Here is a 22,836-nt window from a genome sequence, read left to right as displayed (position 1 = left end):
CTCTGCAATCAGCAGCTAGTCTGCAGTCTCCTCGTGTGATTCTTGCGTCTCAGTACTGCTGGGATTTCTCTCTGCAATCAGCAGCTAGTCTGCAGTCTCCTCGTGTGATTCCTGCATCTCAGTACTGCTGGGATTTCTCTCTGCAATCAGCAGCTAGTCTGCAGTCTCCTCGTGTGATTCCTGCATCTCAGTACTGCTGGGATCTCTCTCTGCAATCAGCAGCTAGTCTGCAGTCTCTACGTGTGATTCTTGCGTCTCAGTACTGCTGGGATTTCTCTCTGCAATCAGCAGCTAGTCTGCAGTCTCCTCGTGTGATTCCTGCATCTCAGTACTGCTGGGATTTCTCTCTGCAATCAGCAGCTAGTCTGCAGTCTCCTCGTGTGATTCCTGCGTCTCAGTACTGCTGGGATTTCTCTCTGCAATCAGCAGCTAGTCTGCAGTCTCTACGTGTGATTCCTGCATCTCAGTACTGCTGGGATTTCTCTCTGCAATCAGCAGCTAGTCTGCAGTCTCCTCGTGTGATTCCTGCGTCTCAGTACTGCTGGGATTTCTCTCTGCAATCAGCAGCTAGTCTGCAGTCTCTACGTGTGATTCCTGCATCTCAGTACTGCTGGGATTTCTCTCTGCAATCAGCAGCTAGTCTGCAGTCTCCTCGTGTGATTCCTGCATCTCAGTACTGCTGGGATCTCTCTCTGCAATCAGCAGCTAGTCTGCAGTCTCCTCGTGTGATTCCTGCATCTCAGTACTGCTGGGATTTCTCTCTGCAATCAGCAGCTAGTCTGCAGTCTCCTCGTGTGATTCCTGCATTTCAGTACTGCTGGGATTTCTCTCTGCAATCAGCAGCTAGTCTGCAGTCTCCACGTGTGATTCCTGCATCTCAGTACTACTGGGATCTCTCTCTGCAATCAGCAGCTAGTCTGCAGTCTCCTCGTGTGATTACTGCGTCTCAGTACTACTGGGATCTCTCTCTGCAATCAGCAGCTAGTCTGCAGTCTCCTCGTGTGATTCCTGCGTCTCAGTACTGCTGGGATTTCTCTCTGCAATCAGCAGCTAGTCTGCAGTCTCCTCGTGTGATTCCTGCGTCTCAGTACTGCTGGGATTTCTCTCTGCAATCAGCAGCTAGTCTGCAGTCTCCTCGTGTGATTCCTGCATTTCAGTACTGCTGGGATTTCTCTCTGCAATCAGCAGCTAGTCTGCAGTCTCTACGTGTGATTCCTGCATCTCAGTACTACTGGGATCTCTCTCTGCAATCAGCAGCTAGTCTGCAGTCTCCTCGTGTGATTCCTGCGTCTCAGTACTGCTGGGATTTCTCTCTGCAATCAGCAGCTAGTCTGCAGTCTCCTCGTGTGATTCCTGCGTCTCAGTACTGCTGGGATCTCTCTCTACAATCAGCAGCTAGTCTGCAGTCTCCTCGTGTGATTACTGCGTCTCAGTACTACTGGGATCTCTCTCTGCAATCAGCAGCTAGTCTGCAGTCTCCTCGTGTGATTCCTGCGTCTCAGTACTGCTGGGATTTCTCTCTGCAATCAGCAGCTAGTCTGCAGTCTCCTCGTATGATTCCTGCGTCTCAGTACTGCTGGGATTTCTCTCTGCAATCAGCAGCTAGTCTGCAGTCTCCTCGTGTGATTCCTGCGTCTCAGTACTGCTGGGATTTCTCTCTGCAATCAGCAGCTAGTCTGCAGTATCCTCGTGTGATTCCTGCGTCTCAGTACTGCTGGGATTTCTCTCTGCAATCAGCAGCTAGTCTGCAGTCTCCTCGTGTGATTCCTGTATCTCAGTACTGCTGGGATCTCTCTCTGCAATCAGCAGCTAGTCTGCAGTCTCCTCGTGTGATTCCTGCGTCTCAGTACTGCTGGGATTTCTCTCTGCAATCAGCAGCTAGTCTGCAGTCTCCTCGTGTGATTCCTGCGTCTCAGTACTGCTGGGATCTCTCTCTGCAATCAGCAGCTAGTATGCAGTCTCCTCGTGTGATTCCTGCATCTCAGTACTGCTGGGATTTCTCTCTGCAATCAGTTGCTAGTCTGCAGTCTCCTCGTGTGATTCCTGCATCTCAGTACTGCTAGGATCTCTCTCTGCAATCAGCAGCTAGTCTGCAGTCTCCTCGTGTGATTCCTGCGTCTCAGTACTGCTGGGATTTCTCTCTGCAATCAGCAGCTAGTCTGCAGTCTCCTCGTGTGATTCCTGCATCTCAGTACTGCTGGGATTTCTCTCTGCAATCAGCAGTTAGTCTGCAGTCTCCTTGTGTGATTCCTGCATCTCAGTACTACTGGGATCTCTCTCTGCAATCAGCAGTTAGTCTGCAGTCTCCTTGTGTGATTCATGCATCTCAGTACTACTGGGATCTCTCTCTGCAATCAGCAGCTAGTCTGCAGTCTCCTCGTGTGATTCCTGCATCTCAGTACTGCTGGGATTTCTCTCTGCAATCAGCAGCTAGTCTGCAGTCTCCTCGTGTGATTCCTGCATCTCAGTACTACTGGGATCTCTCTCTGCAATCAGCAGCTAGTCTGCAGTCTCCTCGTGTGATTCCTGCGTCTCAGTACTGCTGGGATCTCTCTCTGCAATCAGCAGCTAGTCTGCAGTCTCCTCGTGTGATTCCTGCGTCTCAGTACTGCTGGGATTTCTCTCTGCAATCAGCAGCTAGTCTGCAGTCTCTACGTGATTCCTGCATCTCAGTACTACTGGGATTTCTCTCTGCAATCAGCAGCTAGTCTGCAGTCTCCTCGTGTGATTCCTGCGTCTCAGTACTACTGGGAATTCTCTCTGCAATCAGCAGCTAGTCTGCAGTCTCCTCGTGTGATTCCTGCGTCTCAGTACTGCTGGGATCTCTCTCTGCAATCAGCTAGTCTGCAGTCTCTACGTGTGATTCCTGTATCTTAGTACTACTGGGATTTCTCTCTGCAATCAGCAGCTAGTCTGCAGTCTCCTCGTGTGATTCCTGCATCTCAGTACTGCTGGGAATTCTCTCTGCAATCAGCAGCTAGTCTGCAGTCTCTACGTGTGATTCCTGCATCTCAGTACTGCTGGGATTTCTCTCTGCAATCAGCAGCTAGTCTGCAGTCTCCTCGTGTGATTCCTGCGTCTCAGTACTGCTGGGATCTCTCTCTGCAATCAGCTAGTCTGCAGTCTCTACGTGTGATTCCTGTATCTTAGTACTACTGGGATTTCTCTCTGCAATCAGCAGCTAGTCTGCAGTCTCCTCGTGTGATTCCTGCGTCTCAGTACTGCTGGGATTTCTCTCTGCAATCAGCAGCTAGTCTGCAGTCTCCTCGTGTGATTCCTGCGTCTCAGTACTGCTGGGATTTCTTTCTGCAATCAGCAGCTAGTCTGCAGTCTCCTCGTGTGATTCCTGCGTCTCAGTACTACTGGGATTTCTCTCTGCAATCAGCAGCTAGTCTGCAGTCTATGTGTGATTCCTGCATCTCAGTACTGCTGGGATCTCTCTCTGCAATCAGCAGCTAGTCTGCAGTCTCCTCGTGTGATTCCTGCGTCTCAGTACTACTGGGATTTCTCTCTGCAATCAGCAGCTAGTCTGCAGTCTCCTCGTGTGATTCCTGCGTCTCAGTACTGCTGGGATTTCTCTCTGCAATCAGCAGCTAGTCTGCAGTCTCCTCGTGTGATTACTGCGTCTCAGTACTGCTGGGATCTCTCTCTGCAATCAGCAGCTAGTCTGCAGTCTCCTCGTGTGATTACTGCGTCTCAGTACTGCTGGGATCTCTCTCTGCAATCAGCAGCTAGTCTGCAGTCTCTACGTGTGATTCCTGCATCTCAGTACTGCTGGGATTTCTCTCTGCAATCAGCAGCTAGTCTGCAGTCTCTACGTGTGATTCCTGCATCTCAGTACTGCTGGGATTTCTCTCTGCAATCAGCAGCTAGTCTGCAGTCTCTACATGTGATTCCTGCGTCTCAGTACTACTGGGATCTCTCTCTGCAATCAGCAGCTAGTCTGCAGTATCTACGTGCGATTCCTGCATCTCAGTACTGCTGGAATTTCTCTCTGCAATCAGCAGCTAGTCTGCAGTCTCCTCGTGTGATTCCTGCGTCTCAGAACTGCTGGGATCTCTCTCTGCAATCAGCAGCTAGTCTGCAGTCTCCTCGTGTGATTCCTGCGTCTCAGTACTGCTGGGATTTCTCTCTGCAATCAGCAGCTAGTCTGCAGTCTCTACGTGATTCCTGCATCTCAGTACTACTGGGATTTCTCTCTGCAATCAGCAGCTAGTCTGCAGTCTCCTCGTGTGATTCCTGCGTCTCAGTACTGCTGGGATTTCTCTCTGCAATCAGCAGCTAGTCTGCAGTCTCCTCGTGTGATTCCTGCGTCTCAGTACTGCTGGGATTTCTCTCTGCAATCAGCAGCTAGTCTGCAGTCTCCTCGTGTGATTCCTGTATCTCAGTACTGCTGGGATCTCTCTCTGCAATCAGCAGCTAGTCTGCAGTCTCTACGTGTGATTCCTGCGTCTCAGTACTGCTGGGATTTCTCTCTGCAATCAGCAGCTAGTCTGCAGTCTCCTCGTGTGATTCCTGCGTCTCAGTACTGCTGGGATTTCTCTCTGCAATCAGCAGCTAGTCTGCAGTCTCCTCGTGTGATTCCTGCGTCTCAGTACTGCTGGGATTTCTCTCTGCAATCAGCAGCTAGTCTGCAGTCTCCTCGTGTGATTCCTGCGTCTCAGTACTGCTGGGATTTCTCTCTGCAATCAGCAGCTAGTCTGCAGTCTCCTCGTGTGATTCCTGTATCTCAGTACTGCTGGGATCTCTCTCTGCAATCAGCAGCTAGTCTGCAGTCTCTACGTGATTCCTGCATCTCAGTACTGCTGGGATTTCTCTCTGCAATCAGTAGCTAGTCTGCAGTCTCCTCGTGTGATTCCTGTATCTCAGTACTGCTGGGATTTCTCTCTGCAATCAGCAGCTAGTCTGCAGTCTCCTCGTGTGATTCCTGCATCTCAGTACTGCTGGGATTTCTCTCTGCAATCAGCAGCTAGTCTGCAGTCTCCTCGTGTGATTCCTGTATCTCAGTACTGCTGGGATCTCTCTCTGCAATCAGCAGCTAGTCTGCAGTCTCTACGTGTGATTCCTGCGTCTCAGTACTGCTGGGATTTCTCTCTGCAATCAGCAGCTAGTCTGCAGTCTCCTCGTGTGATTCCTTTATCTCAGTACTGCTGGGATCTCTCTCTGCAATCAGCAGCTAGTCTGCAGTCTCTACGTGTGATTCCTGCGTCTCAGTACTGCTGGGATTTCTCTCTGCAATCAGCAGCTAGTCTGCAGTCTCCTCGTGTGATTCCTGCGTCTCAGTACTGCTGGGATTTCTCTCTGCAATCAGCAGCTAGTCTGCAGTCTCCTCGTGATTCCTGCGTCTCAGTACTGCTGGGATTTCTCTCTGCAATCAGCAGCTAGTCTGCAGTCTCCTCATGTGATTCCTGCGTCTCAGTACTGCTGGGATCTCTCTCTGCAATCAGCAGCTAGTCTGCAGTCTCCTCGTGTGATTCCTGCGTCTCAGTACTGCTGGGATTTCTTTCTGCAATCAGCAGCTAGTCTGCAGTCTCCTCGTGTGATTCCTGCGTCTCAGTACTGCTGGGATTTCTCTCTGCAATCAGCAGCTAGTCTGCAGTCTACGTGTGATTCCTGCATCTCAGTACTGCTGGGATCTCTCTCTGCAATCAGCAGCTAGTCTGCAGTCTCCTCGTGTGATTACTGCGTCTCAGTACTGCTGGGATCTCTCTCTGCAATCAGCAGCTAGTCTGCAGTCTCTACGTGTGATTCCTGCATCTCAGTACTGCTGGGATTTCTCTCTGCAATCAGCAGCTAGTCTGCAGTCTCTACATGTGATTCCTGCGTCTCAGTACTACTGGGATCTCTCTCTGCAATCAGCAGCTAGTCTGCAGTATCTACGTGCGATTCCTGCATCTCAGTACTGCTGGAATTTCTCTCTGCAATCAGCAGCTAGTCTGCAGTCTCCTCGTGTGATTCCTGCGTCTCAGAACTGCTGGGATCTCTCTCTGCAATCAGCAGCTAGTCTGCAGTCTCCTCGTGTGATTCCTGCGTCTCAGTACTGCTGGGATTTCTCTCTGCAATCAGCAGCTAGTCTGCAGTCTCTACGTGATTCCTGCATCTCAGTACTACTGGGATTTCTCTCTGCAATCAGCAGCTAGTCTGCAGTCTCCTCGTGTGATTCCTGCGTCTCAGTACTGCTGGGATTTCTCTCTGCAATCAGCAGCTAGTCTGCAGTCTCCTCGTGTGATTCCTGCGTCTCAGTACTGCTGGGATTTCTCTCTGCAATCAGCAGCTAGTCTGCAGTCTCCTCGTGTGATTCCTGTATCTCAGTACTGCTGGGATCTCTCTCTGCAATCAGCAGCTAGTCTGCAGTCTCTACGTGTGATTCCTGCGTCTCAGTACTGCTGGGATTTCTCTCTGCAATCAGCAGCTAGTCTGCAGTCTCCTCGTGTGATTCCTGCGTCTCAGTACTGCTGGGATTTCTCTCTGCAATCAGCAGCTAGTCTGCAGTCTCCTCGTGTGATTCCTGCGTCTCAGTACTGCTGGGATTTCTCTCTGCAATCAGCAGCTAGTCTGCAGTCTCCTCGTGTGATTCCTGCGTCTCAGTACTGCTGGGATTTCTCTCTGCAATCAGCAGCTAGTCTGCAGTCTCCTCGTGTGATTCCTGTATCTCAGTACTGCTGGGATCTCTCTCTGCAATCAGCAGCTAGTCTGCAGTCTCTACGTGATTCCTGCATCTCAGTACTGCTGGGATTTCTCTCTGCAATCAGTAGCTAGTCTGCAGTCTCCTCGTGTGATTCCTGTATCTCAGTACTGCTGGGATTTCTCTCTGCAATCAGCAGCTAGTCTGCAGTCTCCTCGTGTGATTCCTGCATCTCAGTACTGCTGGGATTTCTCTCTGCAATCAGCAGCTAGTCTGCAGTCTCCTCGTGTGATTCCTGTATCTCAGTACTGCTGGGATCTCTCTCTGCAATCAGCAGCTAGTCTGCAGTCTCTACGTGTGATTCCTGCGTCTCAGTACTGCTGGGATTTCTCTCTGCAATCAGCAGCTAGTCTGCAGTCTCCTCGTGTGATTCCTTTATCTCAGTACTGCTGGGATCTCTCTCTGCAATCAGCAGCTAGTCTGCAGTCTCTACGTGTGATTCCTGCGTCTCAGTACTGCTGGGATTTCTCTCTGCAATCAGCAGCTAGTCTGCAGTCTCCTCGTGTGATTCCTGCGTCTCAGTACTGCTGGGATTTCTCTCTGCAATCAGCAGCTAGTCTGCAGTCTCCTCGTGATTCCTGCGTCTCAGTACTGCTGGGATTTCTCTCTGCAATCAGCAGCTAGTCTGCAGTCTCCTCGTGTGATTCCTGCGTCTCAGTACTGCTGGGATCTCTCTCTGCAATCAGCAGCTAGTCTGCAGTCTCCTCGTGTGATTCCTGCGTCTCAGTACTGCTGGGATTTCTTTCTGCAATCAGCAGCTAGTCTGCAGTCTCCTCGTGTGATTCCTGCGTCTCAGTACTGCTGGGATTTCTCTCTGCAATCAGCAGCTAGTCTGCAGTCTACGTGTGATTCCTGCATCTCAGTACTGCTGGGATCTCTCTCTGCAATCAGCAGCTAGTCTGCAGTCTCCTCGTGTGATTCCTGCATCTCAGTACTGCTGGGATCTCTCTCTGCAATCAGCAGCTAGTCTGCAGTCTCCTCGTGTGATTCCTGCGTCTCAGTACTGCTGGGATTTCTCTCTGCAATCAGCAGCTAGTCTGCAGTCTCCTCGTGTGATTCCTGCGTCTCAGTACTACTGGGATTTCTCTCTGCAATCAGCAGCTAGTCTGCAGTCTCCTCGTGTGATTCCTGCGTCTCAGTACTGCTGGGATTTCTCTCTGCAATCAGCAGCTAGTCTGCAGTCTCCTCGTGTGATTCCTGCGTCTCAGTACTGCTGGGATTTCTCTCTGCAATCAGCAGCTAGTCTGCAGTCTCCTCGTGTGATCCTGCGTCTCAGTACTGCTGGGATTTCTCTCTGCAATCAGCAGCTAGTCTGCAGTCTCCTCGTGTGATTCTTGCGTCTCAGTACTGCTGGGATTTCTCTCTGCAATCAGCAGCTAGTCTGCAGTTTCCTCGTATGATTCCTGCGTCTCAGTACTACTGGGATTTCTCTCTGCAATCAGCAGCCAGTCTGCAGTCTCCTCGTGTGATTCCTGCGTCTCAGTACTGCTGGGATTTCTCTCTGCAATCAGCAGCTAGTCTGCAGTCTCCTCGTGTGATCCTGCGTCTCAGTACTGCTGGGATTTCTCTCTGCAATCAGCAGCTAGTCTGCAGTCTCCTCGTGTGATTCCTGCGTCTCAGTACTGCTGGGATCTCTCTCTGCAATCAGCAGCTAGTCTGCAGTTTCCTCGTGTGATTCCTGTATCTCAGTACTGCTGGGATCTCTCTCTGCAATCAGCAGCTAGTCTGCAGTCTCTACGTGATTCCTGCGTCTCAGTACTGCTGGGATTTCTCTCTGCAATCAGCAGCTAGTCTGCAGTCTCCTCGTGTGATTCCTGCATCTCAGTACTACTGGGATTTCTCTCTGCAATCAGCAGCTAGTCTGCAGTCTACGTGTGATTCCTGCATCTCAGTACTGCTGGGATCTCTCTCTGCAATCAGCAGCTAGTCTGCAGTCTCCTCGTGTGATTCCTGCGTCTCAGTACTGCTGGGATTTCTCTCTGCAATCAGCAGCTTTTCTGCAGTCTCCTCGTATGATTCCTGCGTCTCAGTACTACTGGGATTTCTCACTGCAATCAGCAGCTAGTCTGCAGTCTCCTCGTGTGATTCCTGCGTCTCAGTACTGCTGGGATTTCTCTCTGCAATCAGCAGCTAGTCTGCAGTCTCCTCGTGTGATTCCTGCGTCTCAGTACTGCTGGGATTTCTCTCTGCAATCAGCAGCTAGTCTGCAGTCTCCTCGTGTGATTCCTGCGTCTCAGTACTGCTGGGATTTCTCTCTGCAATCAGCAGCTAGTCTGCAGTCTCCTCGTGTGATTCTTGCGTCTCAGTACTGCTGGGATTTCTCTCTGCAATCAGCAGCTAGTCTGCAGTCTCCTCGTGTGATTCCTGCGTCTCAGTACTGCTGGGATCTCTCTCTGCAATCAGCAGCTAGTCTGCAGTCTCCTCGTGTGATTCCTGCGTCTCAGTCCTGCTGGGATTTCTCTCTGCAATCAGCAGCTAGTCTGCAGTCTCCTCGTGTGATTCCTGCATCTCAGTACTGCTGGGATCTCCCTCTGCAATCAGTAGCTAGTCTGCAGTCTCTACGTGTGATTCCTGCATCTCAGTACTGCTGGGATCTCTCTCTGCAATCAGCAGCTAGTCTGCAGTCTCCTCGTGTGATTCCTGCGTCTCAGTACTGCTGGGATTTCTCTCTGCAATCAGCAGCTAGTCTGCAGTCTCCTCGTGTGATTCCTGTATCTCAGTACTGCTGGGATGTCTCTCTGCAATCAGCAGCTAGTCTGCAGTCTCCTCGTGTGATTCCTGCGTCTCAGTACTGCTGGCATTTCTCTCTGCAATCAGCAGCTAGTCTGCAGTCTCCTCGTGTGATTCCTGCATCTCAGTACTGCTGGGATCTCTCTCTGCAATCAGCAGCTAGTCTGCAGTCTCTACGTGTGATTCCTGCATCTCAGTACTGCTGGGATTTCTCTCTCTGCAATCAGCAGCTAGTCTGCAGTCTCCTCGTGTGATTCCTGTATCTCAGTACTGCTGGGATCTCTCTCTGCAATCAGCAGCTAGTCTGCAGTCTCTACGTGTGATTCCTGCATCTCAGTACTGCTGGGATTTCTCTCTCTGCAATCAGCAGCTAGTCTGCAGTCTCCTCGTGTGATTCCTGTATCTCAGTACTGCTGGGATTTCTCTCTGCAATCAGCAGCTAGTCTGCAGTCTCCTCGTGTGATTCCTGCATCTCAGTACTGCTGGGATCTCTCTCTGCAATCAGCAGCTAGTCTGCAGTCTCCTCGTGTGATTCCTGCATCTCAGTACTGCTGGGATCTCTCTCTGCAATCAGCAGCTAGTCTGCAGTCTCCTCGTGTGATTCCTGCGTCTCAGTACTACTGGGATTTCTCTCTGCAATCAGCAGCTAGTCTGCAGTCTACGTGTGATTCCTGCATCTCAGTACTGCTGGGATCTCTCTCTGCAATCAGCAGCTAGTCTGCAGTCTCCTCGTGTGATTCCTGCATCTCAGTACTGCTGGGATCTCTCTCTGCAATCAGCAGCTAGTCTGCAGTCTCCTCGTGTGATTCCTGCGTCTCAGTACTGCTGGGATTTCTCTCTGCAATCAGCAGCTAGTCTGCAGTCTCCTCGTGTGATTCCTGCATCTCAGTACTGCTGGGATCTCTCTCTGCAATCAGCAGCTAGTCTGCAGTCTCCTCGTGTGATTCCTGCATCTCAGTACTGCTGGGATCTCTCTCTGCAATCAGCAGCTAGTCTGCAGTCTCCTCGTGTGATTCCTTCGTCTCAGTACTGCTGTGATTTCTCTCTGCAATCAGCAGCTAGTCTGCAGTCTCCTCGTGTGATTCCTGCGTCTCAGTACTGCTGGGATTTCTCTCTGCAATCAGCAGCTAGTCTGCAGTCTCTACGTGCGATTCCTGCATCTCAGTACTGCTGGGATCTCTCTCTGCAATCAGCAGCTAGTCTGCAGTCTCCTCGTGTGATTCCTGCGTCTCAGTACTGCTGTGATTTCTCTCTGCAATCAGCAGCTAGTCTGCAGTCTCCTCGTGTGATTCCTGCGTCTCAGTACTGCTGGGATTTCGCTCTGCAATCAGCAGCTAGTCTGCAGTCTCTACGTGCGATTCCTGCATCTCAGTACTGCTGGGATCTCTCTCTGCAATCAGCAGCTAGTCTGCAGTCTCCTTGTGTGATTCCTGCATCTCAGTACTGCTGTGATTTCTCTCTGCAATCAGCAGCTAGTCTGCAGTCTCCTCGTGTGATTCCTGCGTCTCAGTACTGCTGGGATTTCTCTCTGCAATCAGCAGCTAGTCTGCAGTCTCTACGTGCGATTCCTGCATCTCAGTACTGCTGGGATCTCTCTCTGCAATCAGCAGCTAGTCTGCAGTCTCCTTGTGTGATTCCTGCATCTCAGTACTGCTGGGATCTCTCTCTGCAATCAGCAGCTAGTCTGCAGTCTCCTCGTGTGATTCCTGTATCTCAGTACTGCTGTGATTTCTCTCTGCAATCAGCAGCTAGTCTGCAGTCTCTACGTGCGATTCCTGCATCTCAGTACTGCTGGGATCTCTCTCTGCAATCAGCAGCTAGTCTGCAGTCTCCTTGTGTGATTCCTGCATCTCAGTACTGCTGGGATCTCTCTCTGCAATCAGCAGCTAGTCTGCAGTCTCCTCGTGTGATTCCTGCATCTCAGTACTGCTGGGATCTCTCTCTGCAATCAGCAGCTAGTCTGCAGTCTCCTCGTGTGATTCCTGCATCTCAGTACTGCTGGAATTTCTCTCTGCAATCAGCAGCTAGTCTGCAGTCTCCTTGTGTGATTACTGCGTCTCAGTACTGCTGGGATTTCTCTCTGCAATCAGCAGCTAGTCTGCAGTCTGCTCGTGTGATTCCTGTATCTCAGTACTGCTGTGATTTCTCTCTGCAATCAGCAGCTAGTCTGCAGTCTCCTCGTGTGATTCCTGTATCTCAGTACTGCTGGGATCTCTCTCTGCAATCAGCAGCTAGTCTGCAGTCTCCTCGTGTGATTCCTGCATCTCAGTACTGCTGGGATTTCTCTCTGCAATCAGCAGCTAGTCTGCAGTCTACGTGTGATTCCTGCATCTCAGTACTGCTGGGATCTCTCTCTGCAATCAGCAGCTAGTTTGTAGTCTCCTCGTGTGATTCCTGCGTCTCAGTACTGCTGGGATATCTCTCTGCAATCAGCAGCTAGTTTGTAGTCTCCTCGTGTGATTCCTGCGTCTCAGTACTGCTGGGATCTCTCTCTGCAATCAGCAGCTAGTCTGCAGTCTCCTCGTGTGATTCCTGCATCTCAGTACTGCTGGGATCTCTCTCTGCAATCAGCAGCTAGTCTGCAGTCTCCTCGTGTGATTCCTGTATCTCAGTACTGTGATTCCTGCGTCTCAGATTTATTCTTATCAGCCAGTTGCATTCTACTCTCTGGAATAAGTGCATCCATCCTGCAGACTTCCTGGCTCTTAATGTGCAATTAACCTCTGATACTCCTGCAGGTTACTCATCTGCTATGTGCACAAGTTTCAGCATAACCACTGGACATGATCATCTCAGTCCTGGGCCACTAGCCCAGCGATCACCTGTTATCTCCTGCAGTGAGTACATAGTATAGTGAAGGAATGGGGAATGTTTGGTGCTCCAGCTGTTGTTGAACTATACATCCCAGCATGCTCTGCTACAGTTTAAGCATGGCCAAATAGCAAAACTGTAGCAGGGCATGCTTGTATGTATAGTTCAACAGGTGGAGTGCCAAAGGTTCCCCATCACTGGCACAGTGCGTTCATTTTCTCAGTTCTACAGTATAAGCACTATACACACAGACGCAGCCTTCAGGTGTTCTGTGACTCTGCTACACATTACCAGCCTGCTCTCAGTGCTAAGCACTACCGGTCCCAGCCTGCTCTCAGTGCTAAGCACTACCGGTCCCAGCCTGCTCTCAGTGCTAAGCACTACCGGTCCCAGCCTGCTCTCAGTGCTAAGCACTACCGGTCCCAGCCTGCTCTCAGTGCTAAGCACTACCGGTCCCAGCCTGCTCTCAGTGCTAAGCACTACCGGACCCAGCCTGCTCTCAGTGCTAAGCACTACCGGTCCCAGCCTGCTTTCAGTGCTAAGCACTACCGGTCCCAGCCTGCTCTCAGTGCTAAGCACTACCGGTCCCAGCCTGCTCTCAGTGCTAAGCACTACCGGTCCCAGCCTGCTCTCAGTGCTAAGCACTACCGGTCCCAGCCTGCTCTCAGTGCTAAGCACTATCGGTCCCAGCCTGCTCTCAGTGCTAAGCACTATCGGTCCCAGCCTGCTCTCAGTGCTAATCACTACCGGTCCCAGCCTGCTCTCAGTGCTTATCACCACCGGTCCGGACCCCATTTCAGTGGCAAGCATGACCGGTCCCTGCATCACCAGTTCCAGGCCAAACTTCAGCATCACCGGTTCCAGCCTGGTTATCTAACCTGCCTCTTCCTAGAATACTCAGCCATGCCGCTTTACCCCAGAGTCTTCTCCAGTGAGTAGCATCATTCGTGTACCTAGCATTACTCATATCAGCTCTCAGAGGTGTACGTGATTGGCCTGCCACCTGCAGCGGTGTATGTGATTGGCCTGCCACCTGCAGCGGTGTATGTGATTGGCCTGTCACATGCAGAGGTGTATGCGATTGGCCTGTCACCTGCAGTAGTGTATGCGATTGGCCTGCCACCTGCAGCGGTGTATGCGATTGGCCTGTCACCTGCAGCGGTGTATGCGATTGGCCTGCCACCTGTAGCGGTGTATGCGATTGGCCTGCCACCTGCAGCGGTGTATGCGATTGGCCTGCCACCTGCAGCGGTGTATGCGATTGGCCTGCCACCTGCAGCGGTGTATGCGATTGGCCTGTCACCTGCAGTAGTGTATGCGATTGGCCTGCCACCTGCAGCGGTGTATGCGATTGGCCTGTCACCTGCAGCGGTGTATGCGATTGGCCTGCCACCTGCAGCGGTGTATGCGATTGGCCTGTCACCTGCAGCGGTGTATGCGATTGGCCTGCCAGGGATATCATCCACTGCTACAGTACTGTAGTGTATCAGTGGAGCATTTGCCACCCAGTGGCTAAGCTGTGTATTGCAGGGATTCTCTTGCATCGTAGCACGCCATGCCGGGTATTTACAGTACATGCTGCCACTAGGACGCTTGAATGGCGTGCCCAGAGCACAGATGTAGAGGACACGTATGTACAATTGCATGGTTTTTTCTTTTATACAGCAGACATTGCTATTGCTGCACGCCTGGCATTAAACACAGAACCATAGAATGTGACGGCAGATAAGAACCACTTCTGTTGGGAGCCACTTACCTTACAGTACCAGTATATATTTGGAGTGTGGGAGAAAACCAGAGTACCCGGAAGAAACCCACGCAAGTATGGGGAGAACATACAGACTCCACACCGTTAGGGCCATGGTCAGAATGGAACCCATGACGTCAGAGATGTGAGGCAGTAATGGTAACCATAAGGGCTCACAATTATTTATCTTATTATTTATGATATGCTGAGTGAATTAATGAGTTTTATCCTCACTCATGTAAATGGCTCAGGTCTATTGTGCTGCAGTAAAGAGATGGACACTACGCTGGCTGTTACCCTCTCGCTGTAGTGAGGTAAGTACCGTGGAAGTCAGGAAGGTGCGGACAGGTCACCAGTACAGTAAGTTACCTGCACACTGCACCGCCCTCCTCAGAGTCATAAACACACTCACCCCATGCTACCCAGCCCACCCTTCACCACCCTGACACCTAGTACCCTACCCCGTGCTATCCAGGCCACCTCTACTACCCCATGCTACCCAGACCACCTCTAGTGACCCCAGCACTCACCCAGTGCTACCCAGACCACCTCTACTGACCCCAACACCCACCTTGTGCTACCCAGACCACCTCTACTGACCCCAACACCTACCCTGTGCTACCCAGACCACCTCTAGTGACCCAAGCACTCACCCAGTGCTACCCAGACCACCTCTACTGACCCCAACACCCACCTTGTGCTACCCAGACCACCTCTACTGACCCCAACACCTACCCAGTGCTACCCAGACCACCTCTACTGACCCCAACACCCACCTTGTGCTACCCAGACCACCTCTACTGACCCCAACACCCACCCAGTGCTACCCAGACCACCTCTACTGACCCCAACACCTACCCTGTGCTACCCAGACCACCTCTACTGACCCCAACACCCACCCTGTGCTACCCAGACCACCTCTACTGACCCCAACACCTACCCAGACCACCTCTACTGATCCCAACACCCACCCTGTGCTACCCAGACCACCTCTACTGACCCCAACACCCACCTTGTGCTACCCAGACCACCTCTACTGACCCCAACACCCACCCAGTGCTACCCAGACCACCTCTAGTGACCCCAGCACTCACCCAGTGCTACCCAGACCACCTCTACTGACCCCAACACCCACCTTGTGCTACCCAGACCACCTCTACTGACCCCAACACCTACCCTGTGCTACCCAGACCACCTCTACTGACCCCAACACCAACCCAGTGCTACCCAGACCACCTCTACTGACCCCAGCACCTACCTTGTGCTACCCAGACCACCTCTACTGACCCCAACACCTACCCTGTGCTACCCAGACCACCTCTACTGACCCCAACACCCACCCTGTGCTACCCAGACCACCTCTATTGACCCCAACACCCACCCTGTGCTACCCAGACCACCTCTAGTGACCCCAGCACCAACCCTGTGCTACCCAGACCACCTCTAGTGACCCCAGCACCCACCCAGTGCTACCCAGACCACCTCTACTGACCCCAACACCCACCTTGTGCTACCCAGACCACCTCTACTGACCCCAACACCTACCCTGTGCTACCCAGACCACCTCTACTGACCCCAGCACTCACCCAGTGCTACCCAGACCACCTCTACTGACCCCAACACCCACCTTGTGCTACCCAGACCACCTCTACTGACCCCAACACCTACCCTGTGCTACCCAGACCACCTCTAGTGACCCCAGCACCAACCCAGTGCTACCCAGACCACCTCTACTGACCCCAACACCTACCCTGTGCTACCCAGACCACCTCTACTGACCCCAACACCCACCCTGTGCTACCCAGACCACCTCTACTGATCCCAACACCTACCCTGTGAAACATAGAAACATAGAATTTGTCGGCAGATAAGAACCACTTGGCCCATCTAGTCTGCCCCTTTTTTTTTTTTATATATTATTTTTTTTTATCACTAACCTTATTTGATCCTTATTTCTTTGTAAGGATATCCTTATGTCTATCCCATGCATGTTTAAATTGCTCTACTGTCTTAGCCTCTACCACCTCTGATGGGAGGCTATTCCACTTGTCCACTACCCTTTCTGTGAAATAATTTTTCCGCAAATTTCCCCTGAACCTCCCCCCCTCCAGTCTCAGTGCATGTCCTCGTGTCCTATTGCTTCTCTTCATTTGGAGAATGTTTCCCTCCTGGACTTTGTTAAAACCCTTCATATATTTGAAAGTTTCTATCATGTCGCCCCTTTCTCTTCTCTGCTCCAAACTATACATATTGAGATTTCTTAGTCTTTCTGGGTATGTTTTGTGATGTAGGCCATGCACCATTTTAGTTGCCCTCCTTTGTACAGTTTCTAATGTATTAATATCCTTTTGAAGATATGGCCTCCAGAACTGAATACAGTATTCTAGATGAGGCCGTACCAATGACCTATACAGTGGCATTATTACTTCTTTCTTTCTGCTGCTGATTCCTCTCCCAATGCAGCCAAGCATCTGACTAGCCTTCCTCATTGCCTTGTTACATTGCTTACCTGCCTTTAAGTCATCTGAAATAGTGACTCCTAGATCCCTTTCCTCCTCAGTAGTTTCCAGTATAGTGCCATTAATACTGTACTGTATTTAGCTTTAGGATTTTAGGATTTGTGCTACCCAGACCACCTCTAGTGACCCCAGCACCAACCCTGTGCTACCCAGACCACCTCTACTGACCCCAACACCCACCCTGTGCTACCCAGACCACCTCTAGTGACCCCAGCACCAACCCTGTGCTACCCAGACCACCTCTAGTGACCCCAGCACCAACCCTGTGCTACCCAGACCACCTCTAGTGACCCCAGCACCAACCCTGTGCTACCCAGACCAAGTCTACTGACCCCAACACCCACCCTGTGCTACCCAGACCACCTCTAGTGACCCCAGCACCAACCCTGTGCTACCCAGACCACCTCTACTGATCCCAACACCTACCCTGTGCTACCCAGACCACCTCTAGTGACCCCAGCACCAACCCTGTGCTACCCAGACCACCTCTACTGACCCCAACACCCACCCTGTGCTACCCAGACCACCTCTAGTGACCCCAGCACCAACCCTGTGCTACCCAGACCACCTCTAGTGACCCCAGCACCAACCCTGTGCTACCCAGACCACCTCTACTGACCCCAACACCCACCCAGTGCTACCCAGACCACCTCTACTGACCCCAGCACCCACCCAGTGCTACTCAGACCACCTCTACTGACCCCAGCACCCACCCAGTGCTACTCAGACCACCTCTACTGACCCTGGCACCCACCCAGTGCTACCCAGACCACCTCTAGTGACCCCAGCACCAACCCAGTGCTACCCAGACCACCTCTACTGACCCTAGCACCCACCCAGTGCTACCCAGACCACCTCTACTGACCCCAGCACCCACCCAGTGCTACCCAGACCACCTCTACTGACCCTGGCACCCACCCAGTGCTACCCAGACCACCTCTAGTGACCCCAGCACCAACCCAGTGCTACCCAGACCACCTCTACTGACCCTAGCACCCACCCAGTGCTACCCAGACCACCTCTACTGACCCCAGCACCCACCCAGTGCTACCCAGACCACCTCTACTGACCCTAGCACCCACCCAGTGCTACCCAGACCACCTCTACTGATCCCAACACCCACCTTGTGCTACCCAGACCACCTCTACTGACCCCAACACCCACCCTGTGCTACCCAGACCACCTCTAGTGACCCCAGCACCAACCCTGTGCTACCCAGACCACCTCTACTGACCCCAACACCCACCCAGTGCTACCCAGACCACCTCTACTGACCCCAGCACCAACCCAGTGCTACCCAGACCACCTCTACTGACCCTAGCACCCACCCAGTGCTACCCAGACCACCTCTAGTGACCCCAGCACCAACCCAGTGCTACCCAGACCACCTCTAGTGACCCCAGCACCAACCCTGTGCTACGCAGACCACCTCTACTGACCCCAACACCCACCCAGTGCTACCCAGACCACCTCTAGTGACCCCAGCACCCACCCTGTGCTACCCAGACCACCTCTAGTGACCCCAACACCCACCCAGTGCTACCCAGACCACCTCCTCTACTGACCCCAACACCCACCCTGTGCTACCCAGACCACATCTACTGACCCCAACACCCACCCTTTGCTATCCAGACCACCTCTAGTGACCCCAGCACCCACCCCTAGTGACAAAGTACCCATCTCCAGTGACCCAGAACACACACTTCCATTTTGTTTATATAAATGAATCCATAATAGTGTATTAGTGGCAAACCCTAACATAATATCCAACTGCCCATATTTATATCATTTCATACCGATGCCTGCATCTACTCTGTATACTGTGCGTCTCCGCGCTCCCGCTCTGCCCGCTACCATAGCACACCTGGTCCATAGCAGTAGCCATCATAGCCCCAGAGGTGCTGCAGCAGTGTGACTGCGCCCATATACCCAGATGTAAGTGGTGCCAGGTAACAGTAACATAACATCCTGCAGCAGTGTGACTGCGCCCATATACCCAGATGTAAGTGGTGCCAGGTAACAGTAACATAACATCCTGCAGCAGTGACTGCGCCCATATACCCAGATGTAAGTGGTGCCAGGGAGAAACAGTAACATAACATCCTGCAGCAGTGTGACTGCGCCCATATACCCAGATGTAAGTGGTGCCAGGGAGGAACAGTAACATAACATCCTGCAGCAGTGTGACTGCGTCCATATACCAGATGTAAGTGGTGCCAGGGAGGAACAGTAACATAACATCCTGCAGCAGTGTGACTGCGTCCATATACCAGATGTAAGTGGTGCCAGGGAGGAACAGTAACATAACATCCTGCAGCAGTGTGACTGTGCCCATATACCCAGATGTAAGTGGTGCCAGGGAGGAACAGTAACATAACATCCTGCAGCAGTGTGACTGTGCCCATATACCCAGATGTAAGTGGTGCCAGGGAGGAACAGTAACATAACATCCTGCAGCAGTGTGACTGCGCCCATATACCCAGATGTAAGTGGTGCCAGGGAGGAACAGTAACATAACATCCTGCAGCAGTGTGACTGCGCCCATATACCCAGATGTAAGTGGTGCCAGGTAACAGTAACATAACATCCTGCAGCAGTGTGACTGCGCCCATATACCCAGATGTAAGTGGTGCCAGGTAACAGTAACATAACATCCTGCAGCAGTGTGACTGCGCCCATATACCCAGATGTAAGTGGTGCCAGGGAGGAACAGTAACATAACATCCTGCAGCAGTGTGACTGCGCCCATATACCCAGATGTAAGTGGTGCCAGGGAGGAACAGTAACATAACATCCTACAGCAGTGACTGCGCCCGTATACCCAGATGTAAGTGGTGCCAGGGAGGAACAGTAACATAACATCCTGCAGCAGTGTGACTGCGCCCATATACCCAGATGTAAGTGGTGCCAGGTAACAGTAACATAACATCCTGCAGCAGTGACTGCGCCCATATACCCAGATGTAAGTGGTGCCAGGTAACAGTAACATAACATCCTGCAGCAGTGACTGCGCCCATATACCCAGATGTAAGTGGTGCCAGGTAACAGTAACATAACATCCTGCAGCAGTGACTGCGCCCGTATACCCAGATGTAAGTGGTGCCAGGTAACAGTAACATAACATCCTGCAGCAGTGACTGCGCCCATATACCCAGATGTAAGTGGTGCCAGGTAACAGTAACATAACATCCTGCAGCAGTGACTGCGCCCATATACCCAGATGTAAGTGGTGCCAGGGAGGAACAGTAACATAACATCCTGCAGCAGTGACTGCGCCCATATACCCAGATGTAAGTGGTGCCAGGTAACAGTAACATAACATCCTGCAGCAGTGTGACTGCGCCCATATACCCAGATGTAAGTGGTGCCAGGGAGGAACAGTAACATAACATCCTGCAGCAGTGTGACTGCGCCCATATACCCAGATGTAAGTGGTGCCAGGTAACAGTAACATAACATCCTGCAGCAGTGACTGCGCCCATATACCAAGATGTAAGTGGTGCCAGGGAGGAACAGTAACATAACATCCTGCAGCAGTGTGACTGCGCCCATATACCCAGATGTAAGTGGTGCCAGGTAACAGTAACATAACATCCTGCAGCAGTGTGACTGCGCCCATATACCCAGATGTAAGTGGTGCCAGGGAGGAACAGTAACATAACATCCTGCAGCAGTGTGACTGCGTCCATATACCCAGATGTAAGTGGTGCCAGGTAACAGTAACATAACATCCTGCAGCAGTGTGACTGCGCCCATATACCCAGATGTAAGTGGTGCCAGGTAACAGTAACATAACATCCTGCAGCAGTGTGGCTGCGCCCATATACCCAGATGTAAGTGGTGCCAGGGAGGAACAGTAACATAACATCCTGCAGCAGTGTGACTGCGCCCATATACCCAGATGTAAGTGGTGCCAGGTAACAGTAACATAACATCCTGCAGCAGGAGGAGTCAGTAACAGGCAGGAGACTCTATAGCCCACAGGTAAATCCATCCAATCACAAGGAATAGTGACCCCATCCGGGCACACTTATACCCAAGCACCAATCACTAGGCTTGTCCTCAGACTACAGCGTCTCCTCAGTCTTTCCCTGGCACCAGCCCCGAGCATGAAGCATCATATCCTACAATGGCTGTCTCTCCAAGATTCCAGACTGCAGTCACCTGTCCCCAGGGAGTAACATTATGCTGCGGTCACCTGTCCCCAGGTAGTAACACTGCACTGCAGTCACCTGTCCCCAGGTAGTAACACTGCACTGCGGTCACCTGTTCCCAGGCAGTAACACTGCACTGCAGTCACCTGTCCCCAGGTAGTAACACTGCACTGCGGTCACCTGTTCCCAGGCAGTAACACTGCACTGCAGTCACCTGTCCCCGGGTAGTAACACTGCACTGCAGTCACCTGTCCCCAGGTAGTAACACTGCACTGCAGTCACCTGTCCCCAGGTAGTAACACTGCACTGCGGTCACCTGTTCCCAGGCAGTAATACTGCACTGCGGTCACCTGTCTCCAGGCAGTAATACTGCACTGCGGTCACCTGTCTCCAGGCAGTAATACTGCACTGCGGTCACCTGTCTCCAGGCAGTAATACTGCACTGCGGTCACCTGTCTCCAGGCAGTAATACTGCACTGCGGTCTCCAGTCCCCGGGGAGAATAACATTACACTGCAGTCACACTATTCTTTGCTGCCTGGTTAATGGCAGTATAAGTGTAATGTATAATTACCTCTTGCGGAGAATAATCTTGTACTCTCTGTTGCGGAGGCTGGTGACCGACACGTATGGCAACTCAAACTCCTGCAACTTCCTTACAACTATCGGAAGAGAAAATGTATCAGTATCATTAAGAGGAAATGAAGTAGAACAAAATGAAAACACAGGGAGAGGAAGAGGGAGAGAAAGGGCGGGGGAATGAGAGGAAGGTCCGGGGAATGAGAGGAAGGCTGGGGAATGGCGGGGGAATGAGAGGAAGGGCGGGGGAATGAGAGGCGAGGAATGAGAGGAAGGGCCGAGGAATGAGAGGAAGGGCGGGGAAATGAGAGGAAGGGCGGGGAAATGAGAGGAAGGGCGGGGAAATGAGAGGAAGGGCGGGGAAATGAAAGGAAGGGCGGGGAAATGAAAGGAAGGGCGGGGAAATGAAAGGAAGGGCGGGGAAATGAAAGGAAGGGCGGGGAAATTAGAGGGAAGGGCGGGGAAATTAGAGGAAAGGCCGAGGAATGAGAGGAAGGGCCGAGGAATGAGAGGAAGGGCCGAGGAATGAGAGGAAGGGCCGAGGAATGAGAGGAAGGGCCGAGGAATGAGAGGAAGGGCCGAGGAATGAGAGGAAGGGCCGAGGAATGAGAGGAAGGGCGGGGGAATGAGAGGAAGGGCGGGGGAATGAGAGGAAGGGCCGAGGAATGAGAGGAAGGGCCGGGGAATGAGAGTAAGGGCGGGGGAATGAGAAGAAAGGCTGGGGAATGAGAGGAAGGGCTGGGGAATGAGAGGAAGGGCTGGGGAATGACAGGAAGGGCTGGGGAATGACAGGAAGGGCTGGGGAATGAGAGGAAGAGCTGGGGAATGACAGGAAGGGCTGGGGAATGACAGGAAGGGCTGGGGAATGACAGGAAGGGCTGGGGAATGAGAGGAAGGGCTGGGGAATGAGAGGTGAGAGGAAGGGCTGGGGAATGAGAGGTGAGAGGAAGGGCAGGGGAATGAGAGGGATTGCGTGAGAAAGAGGGGGGGGGGGCAAGGGAAGCAGTGAGGGTGCGGAAAGGAGAGAGAGAGTGTGTGAGGAAGGGGAGAAGAGAAAGGGAGGGGGAAGTAGAGGGGTGGAGAAAAAGGAAGGGGGGGGAGAGGGAGGGAGGAAGGGGGGGAGAGAGGGAGGGAGGAAAGGGGGGAGGAAGGGGGGGGGAGGAAGGAGGGGGGAGGAAGGGGGGGGGAGGAAGGGGGGGGGGAAGGGGGGGAGAGGAAGGGGGGGAGGAGGAGGAAGGAAGGGGGGGAGGAGGAGGAAGGAAGGGGGGGAGGGAGGAAGGAAGCGGGGGAGAGGGAGGGAGGAAGGAGGGGGAGAGGCAGGGAGGGGGGGAGAGGGAGGGAGGAAGGGGGGAGAGGGAGGAAGCGGGAGGAAGGGGGGAGAGGGAGGAAGCGGGAGGAAGGGGTGGAGAGGGAGGGAGGGAGGAAGGGGTGGAGAGGGAGGGAGGAAGGTGTGGAGAGGGAGGAAGGAAGGGGTGGAGAGGGAGGAAGGGAGGGAGGAAGGGGTGGAGAGGGAGGAAGGGAGGGAGGAAGGAAGGGGTGGAGAGGGAGGGAGGGGTGGAGAGGGAGGAAGGGGTGGAGAGGGAGGGAGGAAGGGGTGGAGAGGGAGGGAGGG

The 22,836-nt window shown here is 52.6% G+C and overlaps 1 protein-coding gene across 1 annotated transcript in view; it reads right to left on the bottom strand.

Moving 5' to 3' along the window:
• The window catches only part of SNX17 (sorting nexin 17), a 216,076-nt gene that overhangs the window by 45,232 nt on the left and 148,008 nt on the right, over nt 1–22,836 (bottom strand). Inside the window, exon 7 of the mRNA XM_063916496.1 lies at nt 21,220–21,307. Coding sequence (XP_063772566.1) covers nt 21,220–21,307 — 88 coding nt within the window. The remainder of the gene's footprint in view (nt 1–21,219; nt 21,308–22,836) is intronic.

Source organism: Pseudophryne corroboree, chromosome 4 (genome assembly GCF_028390025.1).
Source record: "Pseudophryne corroboree isolate aPseCor3 chromosome 4, aPseCor3.hap2, whole genome shotgun sequence".
Lineage (NCBI taxonomy): Eukaryota > Metazoa > Chordata > Amphibia > Anura > Myobatrachidae > Pseudophryne > Pseudophryne corroboree.
This window is presented reverse-complemented; position numbering and strand designations above follow the sequence as displayed.